General features: G+C 43.0%; 1 protein-coding gene across 1 annotated transcript; it reads right to left on the bottom strand.

Annotated features, from left to right (window-relative positions):
* Positions 1–452: 452 nt before the first annotated feature.
* Positions 453–19,044, bottom strand: TSPAN3 (tetraspanin 3). The gene is made up of 7 exons (XM_075857646.1): positions 18,889–19,044; positions 9,360–9,551; positions 7,461–7,535; positions 5,496–5,597; positions 5,266–5,418; positions 5,013–5,096; positions 453–1,788 (listed from the first exon to the last, which is right to left on the bottom strand). Exons 1-7 carry the CDS (start codon positions 18,949–18,951, stop codon positions 1,696–1,698), a joined length of 762 nt encoding a protein of 253 aa, XP_075713761.1. The 5' UTR covers positions 18,952–19,044; the 3' UTR covers positions 453–1,695.
* Positions 19,045–19,583: the final 539 nt, after the last annotated feature.

Consider the following 19,583-nt stretch of genomic DNA (forward strand, 5'->3'; position numbering starts at 1 on the left):
AACGCATCCCGGGGGGGGGGGCGCTGAGCTGTCAGAAAGAGGGGAGCACCCCCCTCCAACATCTTAAATGCTGTGATCAATCACGACTGCAGCATTTAAGGGGTTAAACAGCCAGGAACAGAGCGATCGCTGTTTCTAGCAGTTAGTCCCGGGTGTCAGCTGTAATACACACTTGCAGCATACAGAGAGAGCTTAGCCTGCTCCATACATCAACCCTAGCACCACAACTTGCTCTTACGTTGTGGTGCGGGAACAGGTTAAGTTTTGTTGCAGCCCTTGGGAGTAGTACAATCTGACAATGTGGCCCTCAGACCAGAAAAAGTTGCCGACCAGTCTTGAGGCCAAATTGTTAAGAGGATTGTATTTACCCCTCCGCTGTATCATACGGCCTTTAACTTAGTAAAGGTAACTTTTTAAATAAACTTATAAAAAAAACAATATTCACACACAAAAAAGGTAGATGTACGTTTTATTGAATCAGTCACTATTTACAGGTCTAGAATTGTTTGTTGTTCTTAATGGAGACAATGTTGATCTAGAGAATCCTGAGGTTGCTACTTTATTTCTACACATCGGCGATTACCAACTGAAAATGATCTCCTGCATAAAGAACCTTAATGCATACTACGGACGTTGAACTGTATCTTATTTATATTGTGCATCAAGCCTAGAATCTCCCACAAAGAGTACGGACCTGGGTAAAAAACAAAGCTGCCACCAAACCTGCAGTGTGCGCAGTTGTAGTGTGTAGCGCGCTCCAAGCATTTCACTTTCCAGGACTCCACAATCTCCTCTGCATAATTCGGTCTCCAGAACAGCTTTCTACGCGTCATGATGGTGTTAAAAGAAAACTCGGAGTGCCTTTTTTTTTTTAAGGTATTTAAAATTAATAAGGAACATTATGAATATTTTTCTTTACACCTTCGGACAAGGGATGTAGCAACATTTATGTGAAAAGGCAGGTTAATGCGGATAGTTATTGGTGGAGGTGTGCATGCTTCCTTAATGCTACATAATGTGTCGTCTACATCAGGATGTACAAAGCATTCTCTGTGCAAACCCAGTAGCATGTTCATAGTGTGCGCTGCACAGTCCAGTGTTCAGTCTCATTCCAATCCAAAACTGACTCATGATACAATTTTGCATCTCGTTCCTCATACTTGAACTCCTTCATATAAGAGAACTTAACACGTATACACGAACATTATTCAAAAGGTTTACAAAATCCTGGCCGTGCTTGCTGGAGGAGGCTGTCCACAAAGTGCAGTAGAATAAAACGGTGTAGAACGCAGGCAAGTAAAATATCTCTAGGTATAAATCTATCCACAGCCAAAGGGGGAGAAGAAAAAGAAAAAAAGCACCACGCACAGCAGCATATTCTTAAGACATCACTCTGCTCCGAGCAATGATTTAATCACGGTGCCGCCATTACTTCACTAGTATTCTTCTAGCAAAACACCAGTTGCTAATGCTAAAACCTACAAAATCTGCACAAAATAATGAAAAACCAAACTATTAAAGTGACAGGCTGAAGGTAGAGAATAGTCATGGGGTAGAGGTAACGCACTGTAAACTCATAGCGGAGAATCAGCAGTGTACAACTACTTGGACAAGGAGAGTCTTATCCCAGAGTGGATTCCTTGGGAATAAGGGCTGAAGGATCCAAAGCACAAGGGGCAATCTGATCAAGTGGGCTTATGCATAGGTTCCACCAGTAATGAGGAGTTCATAGGCCGGATCACGAGTTCTTCTGCAGAGCACGATACATGCACACAGCATACCCAGGAGCTGAGAGAGGGAGAAACACAAGACAGTCAGTTAAGCGGAGCTAAAAAGATTCTTGAGATGCAATATTGCAGAAACAAACAAAAAATAGGTGAAAGTATTAAAGAATAACCTTGGCATAATGTCCAAACAGGTATAGAATGCAAAAATTACTGAAACCCGCAAACATTGTGTATAGCTGCCGTTTATAGGTAGTATAAGCGCCTGACTAGAGCCGTCACTTAGAGCAGAGGGCATGTGCTGGCGAGCGGGAACCACTACACATGAAGGGGCCACCACCGCAGCATTTGCAGCGCCATTGAAATCAGATTTCTCAGTTGCGCGACCTGCATGCCCGTCACCACAGGTACAGTTACGAAGCTCTACCCATCTTCTATATATTGGTCAGAAGTTTTGAGAGGACAGATTCTTTTGTGCAGTTTTAAAGTGTAAAGAGGTGGTTTTGTTTTTTTAAGGGTGTATTCACAAGTTGTGGTTGAATCAACGTTTTTGCCGTGATCTTGTACAGTTTTGCAGAAACATGCAATTCAATATGAATACACCCTTATGGTTTATGCACCAGAATGTAGGCTGGATTGACACGGGGTAGTCGTCTGCAGTGCGGTTAATAAACAAAGACATGTGTTTCACTTGGAACATGTGGCCAAAAGCCAGTGTTCAGTTTCGGTGTGTGGTTATTGGCCGCATGGCACACTTACTGCACCTTGTGAATACAGCCGTAAACAGACCAAGTAAGCAAGTCTATCTATTTTATGGTCACCTGAAAGGTAATTCTATCTACTGGTTCTCAATTTACATTCAGTAGAAACCTAGGTGTGGCAGAAGTAAAAACTTGGTTTGTGGGGAAGATTAAACTGCTTCGGTTAGGACTAGGCTCGGTGCAGGGAAGAAAATGACTCGGACACAAAAACCTGAACACTAGAAATGTTAAGTATTCGCAAAGCCCAGCTCTTCAGTATGTAAGCGGTTTATTGTGTGAGGCCTGCACTTTACTATATATAAAAGGTGACATTCAGTATTCCTTAATAGAAGAAACCAAACCTGTTGTTCAGGTTCTCAAGCAATTCCAGCTATGTGTGCTAGTAATTTCATTGCAGAAATAGGTGAACTTTAACAAGTTGGTAGAACCATCATACTTTGACACTTCAATGTTATCAACAAGCAAACCGGCCGTCAATCACTTACTAGAGCATAAGATCCGTTTTGCATTAGAATGAAATGACACCTAAAGCGGCCCATAGTCATGAGAATTGTCAGGCAAAATGTACGATTCAGATTGTCTGCCATTAACTGGCCATGTCTTTTTTAAGCAAACAGATGGTAACAGACAATCTGTCCAAATAAATGATGGTAGGATCTATGAATGAGTGGCTGATTGGACATCATACTAGGGTTGTTGTATTTTTTCTCCCTACGGTATCAGGTAACCTTTTAACTGAATGGTTGTAAACGTACAAATGGACGACTAGTCTTTTGTCAGTCCGATGGCCATGTAAAGCCCCGTTTACATAAAGTAGTTATTGTTCAGATCTGAAAAATCATGAAAAAAGTGTTTTCAGTGCTTTGAGGAGAAAACCTGGTCTATGACACGGCACCCCAGAGCTATGTGGACCATAATACTCTATGTATTGCAGACCAGATTAGAATAAAATGCATAAAAGCAACAAGGAAAATGGACTTCCCATAGTCCAAAATATCTTTTAGCATGCGCTCACTTATTGTACAAAATATGAATGTTTACTTGTGCCATTTATTTCCATCTGACAGGTAGGCTAGAGGGAATAGGTACTGTACATGAAGAAGCCCTCACCAATGCATAAGCTAAGGAGAATGCTCTATTAAGAGTCACAGAGATCACTGCTGGCATCTCAGCTCTTATGTAAATAGGGCACAGAACGTTAACGAAGTAGAAAATAGATTAACTTTTGAAAGCAGGATTCTGACTGATTGTAAGGGTATGTGCACACACACTAATTACGTCCGTAATTGACGGACGTATTTCGGCCGCAAGTACCGGACCGAACACAGTGCAGGGAGCCGGGCACCTAGCATCATACTTATGTACGATGCTAGGAGTCCCTTCCTCGCTGCAGGACAACTGTCCCGTACTGAAAACATGATTACAGTACGGGACAGTTGTCCTGCAGCGAGGCAGGGACTCCTAGCATCGTACATAAGTATGATGCTAGGAGCCCGGCTCCCTCACTGTGTTCCGTCCGGTACTTGCGGCCGAAATACGTCCGTCAATTACGGACGTAATTAGTGTGTGTGCACATACCCTAAAGGTTACCATTTTCAGTTTAAAGTGTAGCTAAACGTTTAACAAACTTCTGACATGTCATATTGACATGTTTGGATTGGTGGGGTTCCGAGCATGGAGACCCCCACCAATCCCTAAAACGAAGCAGCTGAAGAACTCGTGTGGGTGCTTAGCTGCTTCGTTTCGGTTCGGCTTTTTGCGGAAATCAATGTATCAGAGTACGGGCTCACACGAGTTCTTCATCTGCTTTGTTCTAGCGATTGGTGGGGGTCTCCGTGCTCGTCCCCCACCAATCCAAACTTCTGACATGTCACTACACCCCCAGACGAAGACTTCCGCTGAAACGTGCGTTGGGGTGTGACGCCAGACAGCCGGACACTGTGCTATGGGTAAGACTGTTATTTGGTATCCAGGATATGTTGTATTTTGTACCTGTGTTCATGTGACTGGCATTGTCCAGCCACTTCACCTACCATAGCTTGTGTTTGGTGGGTGATGGCCTGACGTGCTACCAACACATGTCATCATAGGTTTGTGAGCTTTACCTGCGCTATCACATAAGTGACTCCCCTATCAGTATTTCAAGTAAAACTCTTATATACATTTTGTATATATACATCCATATCCTCGTTTCATGCCATATATGTATTACATGCATATTATCATAGACTTATGCGTTTTGGTTTCCATCTTCACACACTGTGGTCGCTATCATCTCTGTAACTTTATGTAATAGCTTTTATGTATTTGTGTTATACGTTTTATAGCAACTAGTGGTACATTGACTCCTTTTTAGGTTATTATTAAGGTCACTATGACATGTCAGAAGTCTGTTAAACGTTTAGCTACAGTTTAATATACAGATATCTATGGACACCTCTAGGAATACATCACACACTTCATTTTTTTTCCCAAAACAATGTTACTGTATTGCAAGCATGGTAATGACGGCATAAGAACATCTCACCTGTATAGCAGCGAATGCCAGTGCGGCCCATATTACATACATCATTATTTCCTGCATTTTCTCCACCACCAGCGCCTCACAGCCCTAGAAATAGACATTACAACTTTTAATAAAAGCACAAGAAAGCGAGAACAGAGGCCACATTGTGGAAAGTAAACTCTGCCAGCTATATACACAAGTACACAAAATGTGTAATCATAAAGAGAAGGAAAACAAGAAACTGCCACTATAGTGAAATGGTATTGTGACTTACTTCAGAGTACAGGTCTCCAGGTCTGCTCGTGCTGCCCGTACAGTTATACACACTATCTCGGCAGCAACTTAACGGTACACTGTTATTCTTTGATTTATTAAACCATGGGGTTTTCTCCCAGTCTGAATAGTTGTGAACCCCGCAGCAGTGAAGCTGAAAACAGACAATTGCACAGTTAATATACGGATAAGTAGAATTATTTCATCCATAAATATTAGATGTATTCTTACCTGTCTCTGAACATAATCGATGGCTCGACTTGCTGAGTCAGAGGAAACGCCATTGTACTGATTGAATACATTTGTAATGCTCTGATCAACTTCATCTTCTACCTTTAGAAATAAAAACACACAACGTTAATTCAGCACCACATTATGTTGGTTAAAGGGAAGCATATTACGCAAATAATACCACATAACCAATACTAAGTGTAGCTACATGTTTGACAAACGTCTGACATGTCATAGTGACATGTCAGAAGTTTGGATTGGTGGGGGTCCGAGCACTGAGACCCCCACCAATCGCTAGAACAAAGCAGCTGAATGAAGCGTTCAGCTTTTTATTTTTCCGGAAACAGACTTTCTATGGAGTCCGTACTCTGATACTTCAGCTTTCTGGAAAAAGCCGAACAGACACGAAGAAGCTGAGCACTCACACAAGCGCTTCAGTCTAGCGATTGGTGGGGTCTCAGTGCTCAGACCCCCACCAATCCAAACTTCTGATAGGTCACTATGATGTGTCAGAAGTTTGTCGAACGTTTAGCTACACTCTAAACGTGACAGTGACATGCCGGCACACTCAGACAGCTCATAGTAATTATTTATTAGGCCGCGTTCACATCTGAGTTGGAGGCTCTGTTGCAGATTGTCAGTTTGACAGGAAAAATAGCAGTGCTATTTTATCCGTCCATTGTAAGTCAATAGAGTCTGTCAGACAGCGCTGGTATCCGTCATGTGACTATGCGTCATGGTTGCGGTTATAGATGGAAACTACGATGCAAGTTTGAACAGAGCCTTAACCCCTTAGTGACTACCAATACGCCTTTTCACAGCGGTCACTAAGGGGCCTTAGGCTAGGCAACCTCCTTTTCATGGCGGCCAAGTCTAAGCTGCTGGAGCCGGGGTTCGGCTGTCTGATGACAGCAGGGCTCCTGCTCCAATGGCCGTGATCGAAGGTTACTTAGATCGCGGCTGTTTAACTCGTTAAATGCCGCGGTCAATAGCGACCGCGGCATTTAACTTGTTTCCAGGGAGTGAGCTCCCCCTCTCACCCATGGTCATTAGGGCCTAAAATATGCTGGTCATTAAGGGGTTAAATCAGTCAACGCTACGTTCTGCAAGTTCCTAAATCAGTCTTATTCTGCTTAAAAATCGTACACATTTTTTTATTAAAGATCCAACTTATTTTGGTGGGATCTGCAAACAATCTAAAGATGCGGCCAATCGATCATTAATTTGAATAATCCTATCATCAACATGCAAAACTGACCTGGCAGATAACACAATGGGGGAGGTTTACTAAGCAGAATGCGCCTAAATTCTAGATCAAATTGCGCAAATTGCACGCCAGGCACCAGATGTGTTTGACATTTTTTGCAACTTAACGTTTTGAAGCGTGTCAAGAAAAGGGGTGTGGCTAAAAGGGCTTAAAATACACCAGATTACGTGCAATATTTTTTTGGGACAAAATATTGATGTAAAAGTAAGCAAACAATGAGGTGGCGTCTGGAAGAGACAAGGTTCTAAAATGTCTAGCAAGATGTGCCAAATTTATCACACGGCATGGGCCAATGTGATCAGGTTGGCGCAGTTTCTGCCGGTCTCGTCTAGTTTTATGCCGACCAAATTTCCGACAGTAACAATAAATCTCCCCCATCATGCGCGGAGAACTGAATATGTCTGGTCCGCGGGGGCGGACTTGTTCAGTGTCAGCGGGTACTGCATGTCTGACATGCAGGATGGAGCTGCTATCGATCACATAGAAGTTCATAACGAAGATGTGATCGATTACAGGTGGATCCTTCGTGTACCCAATGTCACTGAACCCATCAGTCCCGCGGACCTGACGGATTCAGGTCTTAGCGAACAAAAAAAAAACCTCACTTAATGCATGTAAAAAACTTATACAATACGATAAGATATTTCAAAACTTAGGACATACAACAAATGAGTGACCTGCACATATCAGACAGTTACCTTAGCTCTGTAGATGTATCCCAGAACGACCACAACAACTTCAGTTACCAATACCAAAAGCAAGATGATCACAAACTGAGGGGGAAAAAATTAATAAATGAATCACAGATTACATTTATACACACACACACACACACACACACTAAGGTTCTAGGTGTGCGCCTGAGTGACGTGAAAACCTCTCCCCACGTACCAAACGGTGCCCCCTTAGCCTCAATGATAACATCAGACACAAGAGATATACATAGATCATATTTAAATACAGCAGAGCGTTTGTTACAACATATATACACAATGCAGATAGATATATTCACATACAGAGCTCTTACTAAAATATTTGTCAGGCTATTTACTATTAAATTGCGCTACCACAAATTAAATTCTCTGCCTTGAGTGAAAATACTCCTTAAAAAAAAGTTTCGAGTATCGTTAGGGCTTATTCAGACGAACCTATATGTCCGTGTGACGGCTGTATTTTTAACGGCCGTCTCCCGGACGCATGTATTTCAATGGAGCTGTTCACACAACTCTATGAGGGATCTGTGAAAACGTACGTATGCAACGTGAATGTGAAAAACATCCGTTTTTCATGTCCGAGTTTGCCTAAAGGCCTTATTACAGCGGCTAATTTTGCAGCGAGCTTCGATCAACGAGACAGCTAGATGATCGGCGCTCGTTTGCTTCTTTCACACGAAGCTATGGATGGGGACGAGCGGTCGTTACTCCGATCGCTCGTCCCTATACATTATCATCATGTACTGCTGCCGACAACGATAATCTTTTACTTTTTTAAAACGATATGACCTGCAGATGAGCGAGCGTTTGCTCGTTCATCTGCTGATCGCTGCCCTATCTACACAGGGCAATTATCTGTAATGAGCGTTATGTTATATGAACGATCGTTTGCCTGATAATCGCCCAGTGTAAAACCCCCTTTACTCTGCTGAATAATATTTAGTCTGACATCTCACATTATCCTGCCTATTTATAATTTTAGTTTTGTGCCCGTTAAGGAGCTTTCCCAAAATCATAAAATTATCCCCTCCTCGGGATAGGAGATAATTTTTACAACCCCTTTATAAAGAATGCATTTATCAACGTAACCATAATGATAAAAGATGCTTCTACACAAACAAAATTATCCTACAACAAACTGAAAGTAACAGTGCCAGGTAATTACACTCAGCCGGGGGCTGTTCTTTGCAGATCTTATGTCTTGGGGGGGGGGGGGGATGCCTGGCAAGCAGATTGCACTACAAAACCCTCTTATATGCAAATGGTCCGTAAACAAAACGATTCAAGGCAGTGTGCAAGTGAAGGTCACACTGTGGAAAACCTACAGGAGCCTCTATCATCTCAATCTGGCCATACAATGCCATTGCCCGAAGGAGCACTCGTAAATTCATGCACTTTGTGACTATAGTGAAAACTCCCACAAAGTTTTTTGTTTTCTTTATTTGGTTTTTAGCTCTTGAATAGTATTGGGTTTAATAAGCAGAATTTGTTACAGAATATTGGGTGGGGGGGATTTAATAACAGCTGTACGCCAGTATTATGGCATTTCAAAGTCGCAATAATTTTCAACTTCTTGCCGTTTTACACCACCCCACCAATTTTTTAAAACAAAAACTAGTGTAAGGGGATAGGGCCAACCGCGGCCAGACAAATGCACTATAATTTACACCACAAACTGAAGATGCAACAAATTTATTAGGAGGCGTGAAATGCCAATCTTAGCAAATCTGCCTCATGAATGACCGCTGGCTCAAGCTTTGAAGACTTTTGCTTGTGAATTTGGTATTGATAGATAGAACCACCAGATTTTGTGGCACACAACCGTTACATTACTGACGTCTTGTATAAAAACAAAAAACAGATCAGTAGGTAATAGACACTTACCGTTGCGAGGCCGCAGCGACTTTCACGGATTGTAGCACAACAGCCAATCAAACCAATGATAAAGAGGAGGGCTCCTGCAGCGATTATTATTACACCAGGAATCAGGGTGTAAACATCTTTGAAAAAATTGTCATAATCGTCGTAAGTGATGAAGACATAGGCTCCCACATAACACAGGATACCCGCTGCAGCCTGAAAGAAAAGAATATAATCCGCAGATAAAAAATACTGATCCATGAATAAATCAAAGAGGCTACAGAGATCACGTCCAATATACGGTAACACTGCCTAAAATATCTGTGGAAAACACCATTTTCTTCCATAAACTAGAAGCAGCCACAAAACTTCAGTGTGTTTGTTTTCAGTCATCTGTAACAAATTGCTGCGTATTTTCCGTCCTGAATTGCGGAATACACTAGCAGCAAAGCGGGTGAGATTTAACAAATCTCATCCACACGCTGCGTAAAATTACCATCCGTATTTTTCATGCCGCAGCACGTCTATTCCTACTGCGGAAAGTGGACTGAATTGCTGCGTTTTTCAGAGGAGATGTCACCATCTCGGGACCTGGAAAAAGAAGCGCAGCAAAATACGCACCATTGTCTGCAGAAAAAAAAAACCCCGCAGGAAATGGTGCATTTTCCGCAGCGGAATGTCTGCTAGTTTTAGTGAAAATGCTGCAGAAATTTTCTGCAGCAATTCCGCTACGTGTGAACGAGCCCTTTGAATGCATTTTCTTCTTTAGGCAGATACACTCCCATGTCGCTCATTGGTTGTTCTTTAACCAAAACAAAAAAAAAACAAAAACATGCTTTTAAAAACTCAGTGTGAACTCAGACTAAAAGCTGGGTCACAGGACCTTCCTAAGACCATCAAAATGTCCAAACTACCATAGTTTGCTGGTTGTTCGGCTGATCCCTGCTATGTGTATACAATGATCGGGAATAAGTATGCAAAAGTGCGTTCGTTCACATCAGCCCTTGTAAAAGAGCCTTTAAAGAGGCTCTGTCACCAGATTTTGCAACCCCTATCTGCTATTGCAGCAGATCGGCGCTGCAATGTAGATTACAGTAACGTTTTTATTTTTAAAAAACGAGCATTTTTGGCCAAGTTATGACCATTTTTGTATTTATGCAAATGAGGCTTGCAAAAGTCCAAGTGGGTGTGTTTAAAAGTAAAAGTCCAAGTGGGCGTGTATTATGTGCGTACATCTGGGCGTTTTTAATACTTTTACTAGCTGGGCGCTCTGAAGAGAAGTAACATCCTTCTCAAGGCCCAGATCGCCTTACCTGCAAACGCTGATGCTGCTGCAGAATCAACTGTAGCCTCTGGTGCCGATGTGGCCGTCACGATGCAGGACCTGTGAGTGACGTCACAGATCTGCACTGCCAGAAGCTGGGCGTTGTGAAGAGAAGTGGATGATACTTCTATACACAACGCCCAGCTAGTAAAAGTAGTAAACACGCCCCGATGTACGCACATAATACACACCCACTTGGACTTTTGCAAGCCTCATTTGCATAACTACAAAAATGGTCATAACTTGGCCAAAAATGCTCGTTTTTTAAAAATAAAAACGTTACTGTAATCTACATTGCAGCGCCTATCTGCTGCAATAGCAGATAGGGGTTGCAAAATCTGGTGACAGAGCCTCTTTAAATGATCAACAATCAGAATAAGATCGTACTTTATCGTCAATATGGAAATCTTGATCAGACCCCCCCGCTGTCCCTGTGGAGCCACCAGCACAGCAGGATGGTCTGAGGACAGCGGTCGTCTCATTGATATCTACAGATGGGGAGAGAATTCACCGTCTCAAAATCTGCCACAGATTTGTTTTAACCCCTTAAGGACGCAGCCTAGTTTTGGCCTTAAGGCTCAGAGCCCATTTTTCAAATCTGACATATTTCACTTTATGTGGTAATAACGTCGGAATGCTTAAACCTACCCAAGCGATTCTGAGATTGTTTTCTCGTGACACATTGGGCTTCATGTTCGTGGTAAAATTTGGTCGATATATTCAGTGTTTATTGGTGAAAAATTGCAAAATGTAGAGAAAATTTTGAAAAAATTGCATTTTTCTGAATTTAAATGCATCTGCTTGTAAAACAGACGGTTATACCACCCAAAATAGTTACTAGTTCACATTTCCCATATGTCTACTTTAGATTGGCATCGTTTTTTGAACATTTTTTTATTTTTCTTGGACGTTACAAGGCTTAGAACATAAACAGCAATTTCTCATATTTTTAAGAAAATTTCAAAAGCCTTTTTTTTAAGGTACCTCTTGAGTTCTGAAGTGGCTTTGTGGGGCCTATGTATTAGAAACCCTGATAAAACACCCCATTTTAAAAACTAGACCCCTCAAAGTATTCAAAACAGCAGTTAGAAAGTTTTTTAACCCTTCAGGCATTTCACAGGAATTAAAGCAAAGTGGAGGTGAAATTTGCAAATTTCATTTTTCTTGCTGAATTTCAATTTTATTCATTTTTTTTTTCAGTAACACAGAAGGTTTTACCAGAGAAACACTACTAAATATGTATTCTCCAGATTCTGCAGTTTTTAGAAATGTCCCACATGTGGCCCTACTGCGCTCGTGGACTAAAACACAAGCCCTAGAAGCAAAGAAGCACCTAGTGCATTTTGAGGCCCCTTTTTTATTAGAATATATTTTAGGCAGCATGCCAGGTTTGAAGAGGTGTTGAGGTGTCAAAACAGTAGGAATCCCCCAATAGTGACCCCATTTTGGAAACTACACCCCTCAAGGAATTCATTTAGGGTTGTTGTTACCATTTTGACCGCACAGTTTTTTCACAGCACGTATTTGAATTGGGCTCTGAAAAGAAAAAAATGTCATTTTTTCCAATAAAATGTCATTTGTGATCAAAATTTCTTATTTTCACAAGGAACAAAATACCCCATTTTGTTGCCCAATTTGTCCTTAGTGTGGCAATACCCCATTTGTGGTGATAAACTGCCGTTTGGGCCCATGGGAGGGCTCAGAAGGAAAGGAGCGCTATATGTTTGTTGGAGTCCAGATTTTGTTGGATTGGTTTTCGGGTGCCATGTCGCATTTGCAGAGCCTCAGAGGTATCAAAGCAATGGAAACCCACCAAAAGTGACCCCATTTTGGAAACTACACCCCTCAAGGAATTCATTTATGGTTGTTGTTAGCATTTTGACCACACAGTTTTTTCACAGCATCTATTTCAATTGGGCTGTGACATTAAAAAAATGACATTTTTTCCAATAAGATGTAATTTTTTACCAAAATTTCTTATTTTCACAGGGAACAAAATACTCAATTTTGTTGCCCAATTTCTCCTGAGTGCATCAATACCCCATTTGTGGCAATAAACTGCCGTTTGGGCCCATGGGAGGCCTCAGAAGGGAAGGAGCGCTGTGTGTTCTTTGGAGTACAGATTTTGCTGGTTTGGTTTTCGGGTGCCATGTCGCATTTGCAGAGCCCCAGAGGTATCAAAGCAATAGAAACCAACCACAAATGACCCCATTTTGGAAACTACACCCCTCAAGGACTTCATTTATGGGTGTTGTGACCATTTTGACCCCATAGTTTTTTCACAGAACTTATTTGAATTGGGCTGGGAATGAAAACAAAATTATTTTTTTCAAATAATATGTAGTTTTGGCTGAAAATTTCTTATTTTCACAAGAAACAAAATACCCCATTCTGTTGCGCAATTTGTTCTGAGGGCCGCAATACCCCATTTGTTGTGATAAACTGCCATTTGGGCCCATGGGAGGGCTCAGAAGGAAAGGACCACCATTTGGCCTACTGGGGATTTTCTAGTGCGAAGTCATGTATGCAGAAGCCCCTGAGGTACCAGAACAGTTGAAACCCCCAAGAAGTGACCCCGTTTTAAAAACTACACCCTTAAGGCATTCATCTACATGTGTAGTGAGCATTTTGACCGGAGACCTACACCCCATAAACTGTAATGTGGGTTCTCCCGGGTATGGCAATACCCTACATGTGGCTGTTATCAGCTGCCTGGACACACAGCAGGGATCAGAGGGGAAAGACGAGGGGGGATAAGCTGTGTGGAGTGCATCAGGGTAAGTAAAATTGGGGTAAATTATAAACCAAGGGATGTATGATAAATTTTAAAACACTTTCATACAGAGCTCTGGTTATTCGGGACACGTGTCACATTGATATATTGTGTCCTCCCTTACCCCCTCTTATAGCAGACTTTGCACCTCTTTTGACTTTTTCCCTTCTTGCCAGTTTGGGGAACTTCTCCTGGAAAGTGTTGCCCTGGTACGATGCGTGTGGGCTCGCTTCCAGAAGTACTGGGTGCCCCCCCCCTTCTTGGTCCCTAAAGATTAGGTTCTTGATAATCACCTCTTGAAATTCCAGGAAAGTTCCCGTCTGGCCTGCACATCGACGTAGCATGTACGCATTGTACAATGCCATCTGTATGATGTGCCCGGCCAGCTTCTTATACCACACCGCATGGCGCTGTAGGGCTTCAGGGCTTGATCTTACAAGTCCATCCCTCCCATGTACCTATTGTAGTCCAGGATGCAGTCTGGTTTGGGGGTGGCCTTTCCTTCATATATCCTAAACCTGTAGGTATACCCTGATGCACTCTCACAGCTTATACATCTTCACGCCATACCTTGCCCTCTTACCCGGCAGGTACTCGCGGAATTGAACCCTCCCTTTAAAATGTACCAGGGACTCATCAATAGAAATACACTTCTCAGGGGTGTATGCTTGGGAAAACCGGGCACTGGAACGGTCTAATAGGGGTCTCCGTTTATACAAACGGTCAAAACTGGGGTCATCTCGGGGTGGGCACGGCTCATTATCAGTATAATGTAAGAAGCAAAGTATTGCCTCATTTTTTTTTTTATAGGTTACAGTTCAGTTCTGAAGTTGCTTTGAGGGGCCCATATATTAGAAACCCCTATCAAACACCCCATTTTAGAAACTAGACCCCTCAAAGTATCCACAACAGCATTTAGAAAGTTTATGAACCCTTTAGGTGTTTCACAGGAATTTAGAGCAAAGTAGAGGTGAAATTTACATTTTTTTTTTGGTAAGAAAATCCTCTTTATACCATTTTTTTTATAACACAAAAGGATTTATCAGAGAAACGCAACTCAATATTTATTGCCCAGATTCTGCAGTTTTGAGAAATATCCCACATGTGGCCCTCGTGCGGTAATGGGCTGAAGCATCGGCCTCCGAAGCAAAGGAGCACCTAGTGGATTTTGAAGCATCTTTTTTATTAGGCACCATGTCCGGTTTGAAGAGGTCTTGTGGTGCCAAAACATTGGGAACCCCCCAAAAGTGACCCCAATTTGGAAACTAGACCCCTTGAGGAATCCATTGTAGTTTTCTTGGGGTGCATGCGGCTTTTTGATCAGTTTTTATTCTATTTTTAGGTGGCGTGGTGACTAAAAAACAGCAATTGTACGATTGTTTTTTTTTTCGTTTTTTTTTACAGCGTTCACCGTGCGCTATAAATGACATATTCACTTTATTCTGCGGGGCGATACGATTACGGCGATACCAGATGTTTATAGGTTTTTTTTTATGTCTTATGGCGTTTGCACAATAAAATACGTTTTGTAAACAATCATTCACTTTTTGTGTTACCTTATTCTAAGAGCCATAAAGTTTTTATTTTTCAATCAATAAAGCCGTGCGAGGACTTATTTTTTGCGTAACGAACTGTAGTTTCGATCAGTACCATTTTTAGGTACATGCGACTTTTTGATCTCTTTTTATTCCATTTTTTGGGAGGTGAAGTGACCAAAGAATTGTGATTGTGGTTCGGTTTATTATTTATTTTTTTTACGGCGTTCACCGTGCGGGATAAATAATGAAATAATTTTGTAGTTCAGGCCGTTACGGACGCGGCGATACCAATTATGTATAGTTTATTTGTTTGTTTATATATTTTTATTAATAATAAAGGACTGATAAGGGAAAAAGGGGGATTTTTACTTTTAAATCTTTTATTTTCTTATTTTTACACAACTTTTTTTAACTTTTTTTTTACTTTATTACTTTGTCCCACTAGGGGACATGAGGGCAGGAGGCCCTGATCGCTATTCTAATACACTGCACTACATGCGTAGTGCAGTGTATTAGAACTGTCAGCTACTCACTGACAGCAAGCATAGTGGGTCCTGACGTTGTCAGGACCCACTAGGCTTCCGTCTATGGCATCGCCGGACGCCATTGTTTGGTGTCCGGTTGCCATAGTCACCATCGCCGGCCGCTATCGCGTAGCAGGCCGGCGATGGCAGCTTAACCCCTAAAAAGCCGCGATCTCTATAGAACGCGGCTTTTAAGGGGTTAATCAGCGGGGACACAGCGATCGGTCCCCGCTGTAGGAGCTGTGACAGCTGCTGAACAAGACAGCAGCGTCACAGCTCCTGTATGTGTCGGGAGGACGGCCGAAACGGCCGTTACTCCCGTGACGTACTATTACGTCATGGAGCGCGAACGATACAGCTGCCATGACGTAATAGTACGTCAAGGAGCGGGAAGGGGTTAAAGGGAATGTGTCGCTAGAAAATTATTATATATTTTTTTTTAGTTAAACAGTTAGTGTATAAGTGATTAAACATTGTTCTAATTTTTTCACGAGTGAGGAAATATTATAAATTAGATGCTAATTTATAACATTTCCCAGTGCTTATCACTAGATGGAGCAATTCCCAAAATTGCAGCATTGGCATGTGGTAAAGCAACCACATTGCTTTATGCTGCAAAATTTGAGAAGACACACTCGCTCTAGTGAGCTCACAGAATCCCCCCTCCTTTATCCTGGCTAGTGCCGGGAGAAACGAGGGGATTGAACGGTCAAACCTCCTACACTGGGTGCCGCCATTTTTTGAGCGAACACACAGTGTAGAAGGCTTACATACAGTAGTAAACACACAGTAAAAAACGTACATACACAGACATAACTTACCTGCTCCTCCCGCCGCCGCTCCCTCCGGTCCGTCCGCTCCCTTCGCTCCTAGTGCTTGCATTAGAACACATGTCCGGAAGCCGCGACCGGAAGTAGTAATCTTACTGTCCGGCCGCGGCTTCCGGTCCACAAGAAAATGGCGCCGGACGTCGCTCGGCCGAAGACCTTCCATTTGGACTGTGTGGGAGCGGCGCATGCGCCGTTCCCACACAGACAGCATACAGCATAGTGGATGGAACGGGCCCGGTTCGCATTCTCTATGGGACTGTATATGCCGTATTCCATGTCTGTATGTGTCGTAAATCGACACATACAGAGATGGAAAAAAATGGCAGCCCCCATAGGGAAGAAAAAGTTCAAAAAAAAATAAAAAAATAAAGTAAAACAAAACATTTTTTAATAAAACACTAAAAGCAAATTGATATAAAAAAATATTTTTTTCACGACACCCTTCCTTTAACAAAAACAATACCACAAGAAAACGTGCACCTGAACATTTTTAAGACAAAAACTCAGTCCCCAAGCGCTGACCTGAGCAGACTGTCTGATCTATTCCCACGTCTGTATAGTGCATCACTCCCTGCGAGCCCTTCTTGGTAATACATCATACCCTATTGGTTTATCACGTAGGTTCACTCCATCTGTAGAGTGTGATCTGCTCCCCCTCTCAAGCTGTAACGTAAGGCTTATGTGACAGTCAGCCGGATATTAGACCGTCATCGCTATTATTCCTAGATCTGACGGCAGTGCTCCGGCTAACAGGTAGCTGCTTTCATTTGCCAAATTGGATTGGTTTCTATGGGCAACTAGGCCACTTCTCCCTATCTACTCCTGACAACTAGAACTCCACGGGTTGTTTTCTGGTGACAAGTTCTCATTACCGAGCCAATACAACAGTGAAACGGGCTCCAGGATTGGTCAGGCCTCATGCACACGACCGTATTTTTTCACACCCGTAAATACTGGCGTAAATACGGGTCCGGTGTCACACGTATTCCACCCGTTTTGCACCAGTATTTACGAACCCGTGCTCGTAAATATGGGTCCGGTGTCACACGTATTCCACCCGTATTTACGAGCACGTTTTTGGCAGCAAAATTGCACTGCACTAATCGGCAGCCCCTTCTCTCTATCAGTGCAGGATAGAGAGAAGGGACAGCCTTTTCTGTAATAAAAGTTAAAGAAATTCATACTTACCCGGCCGTTGTCTTGGTGACGCGTCCCTCTCTTCACATCCAGCCCGACATCCCTGGATGACGCGGCAGTCCATGTGACCGCTGCAGCCTGTGATTGACCTGTGATTGGCTGCAGCGGTCACATGGCCTGAAACGTCATCCAGGACGTCGGCCCGGATGTCGAGAGGGACGCGTCACCAAGGCAACGGGCGGGAGACCGGACTGGAGAAGCAGGAAGTTGTCGGTAAGTATGAACGTCTTTTATTTTTATTTTTTACAGGATAGGGGATACATGTCTTTTGTTTATGGCAGAGCGGGGAGATACCTCCCCGCTCTGCCATAGTTTTCATTGTAGTCCCGGCGGTAGTTACGCCACTGGGCTGTGGCCTGCAGACCGGGTAGTCCCCTGACCTCGCCTCACCTCGCAACGCTCCCGTAATCACGGGTGAACACACGGAGCCACCCATGATTACGGGAGCCCCATAGACTTCTATGGGATGCCCGTGCCGTTATTACGGCATGAAATAGGGCATGTTCTATCTTTTTTAACGGCACGGGTACCTTCCCGTGAGCAAACGGGAAGGTACCCGTGGCTAACAGAAGCCTATGAGCCCGTTATTGCGGGTCGTAATAACGACCCGCAATAACGGGTGTTTTTACGGTCGTGTGCATGAGGCCTCAGGGTGGCTACTAACTCGGAGGCCTAACCTTTAAAATCCTGCAAACGTGACAACATCTTCATCTATTGTGTCAATTTCCATATAAAAGTTACTATTAAAAAATATAAATAAAAGTTGTAGAAAAGTAAACTGGGTCTTAAAGGCTCATGCACACATTTTATACGGCCGCAAAACACGGACGGCTTCCGTGCGCGATCTGTATTTTTAACGACTGGCCGAAACTGATCCGCAAAAACGGACAGGAATAGGAGCTGTTCTATAATTTGCAGAACGGACCCGCAAAAAAAAAAAAAAAAAAACGGATGTGTGCATGGCCCCATAGAAAAGAAGTGCAATCTGTTAAAAAACAAAAAGTATAGCACACTGAAGAATTTTACTAAAAAGTGCGCATGAGCCGTAGAGTACCCTCAGAAGTTCAGGCAGCCAGAACACAAAGACTCGGTAACATGAGTGGGAGGAGATGGATTTCGCCGGGAGCTTCATCACATGATACTGACCCATGCAGGACGCCTAGAACTTCCATCAGGAATTCACCACACAACGGCAGCGACTGCTCACAGCACACACAGGGTTAATACCAACGACATGGCACACACGTATAACCGCCCCACTGCCACATAACATGCCCGCAATGGTACTAGTCAGTGAGAAGAGCACAAGTCTACCACATAATACCACGGCAGAGCACCCGCCCCATAACAAGCCCCAGCACCCTTACCCAGAAGATGAGGTTCAGGAAGACCAGGACGGTCTTGGAGGAGATCACCTCGCACTGCCCCATCTCTCCGCTCACAAAGATGGCGACCCCGTTGTGTGACGCAGCTGCCGGTTCACGGGCTCCCCAGGCAACCAGCCACTCCTACAGCCTACGCACGGCCGTAACGTGACACCGCTTAGTACCCGCCCACTCGTGATGATAAGTCCTCCATCTTTGTTTATGGAAATGAAGACTATACAAATGCGGCGCGCCTGCTCTGTTTACCCCTTAATGCCCGGATTGTTCATTCCGGTCTGTTTGTTCGATTGCCGTTATTTTGTGTCAGCACTTTATGGGGAAAGAAGTGTCCTTAGCGCCCATTCAGAACACTGCTTTATTTTTCATTTTATCATTTCTGTTTTTTACTCCCCACCTTCCAAAAACCATAACTTAGTGTGTTTTTCCGTCGATAAAGCCGTATGAGGTCTTGTTTCTTGTGGAATGAGTTGTAGTTTTTCACTGCAAAATTTTTATTGCACCATGTAATGTAAGGGGAAACTGAAAAAAAAATATTTGAGGGGGTGAAATTGGAAAAACTTATTCCTCCATTGTTTTTTGGGGGGTTTCTTACGGCGGTCACTGTGGGGTAAAAATGGCATGTTATCTTTATTCTGCGGGTACATACGATTACGGCAATAGCGAATTTATATATTTTT

The sequence above is a fragment of the Rhinoderma darwinii genome, chromosome 3 (genome assembly GCF_050947455.1).
Source record: "Rhinoderma darwinii isolate aRhiDar2 chromosome 3, aRhiDar2.hap1, whole genome shotgun sequence".
Classification (NCBI taxonomy): domain Eukaryota; kingdom Metazoa; phylum Chordata; class Amphibia; order Anura; family Rhinodermatidae; genus Rhinoderma; species Rhinoderma darwinii.

Excerpts from the sequence above, each read along its gene's own strand:
- TSPAN3 (XM_075857646.1), bottom strand. The coding sequence starts at position 18,951 with ATGGGGCAGTGCGAGGTGATCTCCTCCAAGACCGTCCTGGTCTTCCTG. Across the intron at positions 9,552-18,888 it reads TCCTGAACCTCATCTTCTGG|GCTGCAGCGGGTATCCTGTG; the intron begins GTAAGGGTGCTG and ends CTTTTCTTTCAG. Across the intron at positions 5,419-5,495 it reads TCGATTATGTTCAGAGACAG|CTTCACTGCTGCGGGGTTCA; the intron begins GTAAGAATACAT and ends GTCTGTTTTCAG.